Source organism: Gekko japonicus, unplaced genomic scaffold (assembly GCF_001447785.1).
Source record: "Gekko japonicus isolate JY-2015 unplaced genomic scaffold, Gekko_japonicus_V1.1 scaffold3847, whole genome shotgun sequence".
NCBI lineage: Eukaryota > Metazoa > Chordata > Lepidosauria > Squamata > Gekkonidae > Gekko > Gekko japonicus.
This window is the reverse complement of record NW_015160341.1, coordinates 4,491-8,443: the sequence shown is the minus strand read 5'-3', so window position 1 is coordinate 8,443 and position 3,953 is coordinate 4,491. Positions and strand designations below refer to the sequence as shown.

Genomic DNA, 3,953 nt, shown 5'->3' with positions numbered 1-3,953 from the left:
CCTGGTCCTTCTTTAACTGGAGATGCCGGGGATTGAACCTGGGACCTTCTGCATGCCAAGCAGAGGCTCTGCCACTGAACCACAGCCCCTCTTGACAGCTCTCCAGGGTCTCAGGCGGAGGTCTTTCACGCCACCTCTGGCCTGGTCCTTCTTTAACTGAAGATGCCGGGGATTGAACCTGGGACCTTGTGCATGCCAAGCAGCAGCTCTTCCCCTAAGCCACGGCCCTTCTTTACAGCTCTCCAGGGTCTCAGGCAGAGGTCTTTCCCATCACCTCCTGTCTGGTCCTTCTTTAACTGGAGATGCCAGGGATTGAACCTGGGGCCTCCTGCATGCCAAGCAGAGGCTCTGCCCCTGAGCCACAGCCCCGTCTTTACAGCTCTCCAGGGTCTCAGGCAGAGAACGGTCTTTCCCATCCCCTCCTGCCTGGTCCTTTTTAACTGGAGATGCCGCTGGGGATTGAACGTGGGACCTTCTGCATGCCAAGCAGCGGCTCTTCCAGTGAGCCACGGCCCTGCTGGATCAGACCAAAGGTCCATCTGATCCAGCCTCTTGAGTCCCACACTGGCAGGCCAAATGTCCCTGAGGGCCTCCTACAGGGCAGGAAGCCTCGCATTGTCCCTGCCCGGTTCCTTCTTGAGGAGAGAGGCAGGGACTGGTCCTAAGAAGTACAGCACTTCTGAGCCTGGCCGTTCTGTCTTTGGGATACCAGCAGGGAGGGGACAAAGGAGGGCATCTGCCGGCAAGGGGCAGTCCTCGCGTTCCTTTTTACCTTGGGGGCCTCTCCCCTGGGGCCCAGGGGCAGCCTGAGGATCCAGAAGTTCCGGTTCTTGAGCAGGTTCTCCATGTTCTCCAGCCTCCTCTGGAGCAGGCCGTACTCCTGGATGAGGGTCCCCAGGGCGGCCACGTGGTTGCTGAACTCCAGCTCCGTCTTCTCGCACTCGAAGATCTTCTTCTCGGCCGTGGCCGTCCTCCCCTCCAGGTTGAGCAGCCGCGTGGCGTAGGAGTCCACCTTCCGCTCCACCGCCTGGATGGCGGCCACCACCGTCCACAGGGAGATCTCGGCCGTCGGGTAGATCTCCCGCTCAGCAGTCTGCTCGAAGAGGGCAGGGGGCTGGAAGGGCGCCAGGTGCTGGGGCTCCACGTCCCATTCCCAAGCCTGCGGGGAAGGAGGGAGCCTGAGAGGTTTTGGCGTGCCAATTTTAGCCAATCAAAGGGAAAGGGGATTTAGAACAAGAGAGCTGGTACAGAAGAAGAGTTGTTCTTTCTTGCAAGAGGGCAGAGCCAGAAGGAAGGCTGCTTCAGGGAAGAGACCCTCCTCCCGAGAGGAAGGGTGAGCAGACTCAGGCCCAACTGAGACAGTGAGCTGGGGACTGGGAGTCTAGTCGCATTAGAAGAAGAGGAGACTGGATTTATTTTCCGCCCTTCACTACCCAAGGGAGTCTCAGAGCGGCTTACAAACTCCTTTCCCTTCCCCTCCCCACAACAGACACCCTGTGAGGTGGGTGGGGCTGAGAGAGCTCTTGACAGAAACTGCCCTTTTTCAAGAACAGCTCTTATCAGAGCTACGGCTTGCCCAAGGTCATCCAGCCAGGCGCGAGTGGAGGAGGAATGGGGAATCAAACCTGGTTCTCCCAGATTAGAGTCCGCGCACTTAACCACTATACCAAACCGCTATACCAAACCGCTATACCAAACCGGCTCCTAGAAGGAGGTGGAAGACCCCGCCCTTCACTACCCAAAGGTGTCTCAGAGCGGCTCACAAACTCCTTTCCCTTCCCCTCCCCACAACAGACACCCTGTGAGGTGGGTGGGCCTGAGAGAGCTCTTGACAGAAACGGCTCTTTTTCAAGGACAGCTCTTGTCACTTGGACAGAGGCCGGCTGTGGGAGCACACGCTGACGTGCACTATGGCCCATACCCGGAACGAGTCGCGGTGACTAGAGGAAGACCTGCGCCAGAAAAAGACGTCGTCGCCCGGATCGGAATAAGGAGACCTCCCGCAATAAGAGACTATAACAGCAATGACTCCGCTATGGGTGCCTGTTAGGTTAGCCACTCCCCCTCATCTGTATGTGTGTGGCCCTAGGAAGTAATTGAAATGAAATGTATACTGTAAACCGCTCAGAGCCCTTAGGGGGTGAGCGGTCTATAAATTGAAGGAAATAAATAAAATAAATAAAATCAGAACCATGGCTTGCCCAAGGTCATCCAGCAGGTGCGAGTGGAGGAGTGGGGAATCAAACCCAGTTCTCCCAGATTAGAGTCCGCGCACTTAACCAAACTCTAAGAAGTAGTGAGAGCTTAAGCTTCAGGGGAGGAGCCTTCTGTTGTAGGGAATAAGAAGTAAAAGGAGAAGGAGGAGGAGAAGAGAAAAAGAGATTGGATTTGTACCCCGCCCTTCACTCGGAGTCTCAGAGTGGCTTACAACCTCCTTTCCCTTCCCCTCCCCAGAAGAGACACCCTGTGAGGTCGGTGGGGCTGAGAGAGCTCTGACGGAAACTGCTCTTTTTCAAGGACAGCTATGACAGGACTACGGCTTGCCCTAGGTCATCCAGCAGCTGCAAGTGGAGGAGGAGTGGGGAATCAAACCCAGTTCTCCCAGATTAGAGTCCGCGCACTTAACCACGACACCAAACTGGCTGTGAAGTCTTGTGAGCAAAAATTCTGCATAAATTAGTTTGCTCTGGAGCCCTCCTTCCTGTGTGAGCCGGAGGCTAAAAAAACTGTGAGCTAGCTCACGCTAACTCAGCTTAGAGGGGACAATGCTTATAACTACCAGAGCTGTTCAAGTTCCTGACAGAGAGAATCACACCGAGTTCAGAACTCTAGACCTCTCTCTTTGTTCAACTTTTCCTTTCCTCCTACCTCTGTGCAATATTCTGCGTAATAATGAGGAAAATTATTTCCTTTCTTCCCATTGTACCTGTGGAATTGAGCTCTGACTCATGCACGCTTGTGCTGGAATACATACTTTTAGCCTTTAGGGCACCACGGGGCTTCTGTTTTGTTTTGCTATGGTAGACCAACATGGCCATCCCTCTGGAATCATTATGGAGAAAGCAAAGAGTTAAGCAAAGGCCCAAGCAACATACAACTTCAACCTCTGGTACAGACTGAAAGCTGCCATTCCCGGGAACTCTCAAAGGGGTCAGAGTGACATTGTTTTATCCCTTAGCACCTGTTGGGTGACCACTCCTTATGCTTTGCATTGGAAGCTGGAGTGGAGACAAGATGGTGGAGTTAGAAAAGGTGAGACAGTAATGATTTGGAAAGGTTCGCAAGTGTATGAGGCTGCAGAGGGGTCTGTGCGCTGGAGGCCTCCAAGTTTTGGGCCGTGCCTGATAGTGGACTGCAGAGGGTTGGCACGGAAACCAGTTTGGTGGAGTGGTTGGGAGCGCGGACTCTAATCTGGGAGAACCGGGTTTGATTCCTCACTCCTCCACAAGCAGCTGCTGGTGTGACCTTGGGCCAGTCACAAGTTCTCTCAGAGCTGTTCTCTCAAGAGCAGTCCTTAAAAGAGCTCTCTCAGCCCCACCTGCCTCACAGGGTGTCTGTTGTGGGGAGGGGAAGGGAAAGGAGATTGTAAGAGATTGAGAGCCAGTATGGTGTCGTGGTTAGGAGCGCGGACTCTAATCTGGGAAAACCGGGTTTGATTCCCCACTTCTCCACATGCAGCTGCTGGTGTGACCTTGGGTCAGTCGCACGTTCTCTCAGAGCTGTTCTCTCAAGAGCAGGCCTCGAAAGAGCTCCCTCAGCCCCACCTACCCCACAGGGTGTCTGTTGTGGGGAGGGGAAGGGAAAGGAGACTGTGAGTGGCTCTGAGACTCCTTCATATAGTGAAAAGCGGGGTATAAAAACCAACTCTTCTCCTCCTCCTCTTCCTGGGTTGCCTTTTAAGGGTCACAGCATCTCATCTCAGCAAGAAAAGACACGGGCTGGGCAAAGTCTCT

General features: G+C 54.2%; 1 protein-coding gene across 1 annotated transcript in view; it reads right to left on the bottom strand.

Annotated features, from left to right (window-relative positions):
- The window catches only part of LOC107115589 (zinc finger protein 398-like), a 21,673-nt gene that overhangs the window by 15,696 nt on the left and 2,024 nt on the right, over positions 1–3,953 (bottom strand). Inside the window, exon 2 of the mRNA XM_015417334.1 lies at positions 773–1,159. Within this exon, the coding sequence (XP_015272820.1) occupies positions 773–1,159 (387 nt within the window). The remainder of the gene's footprint in view (positions 1–772; positions 1,160–3,953) is intronic.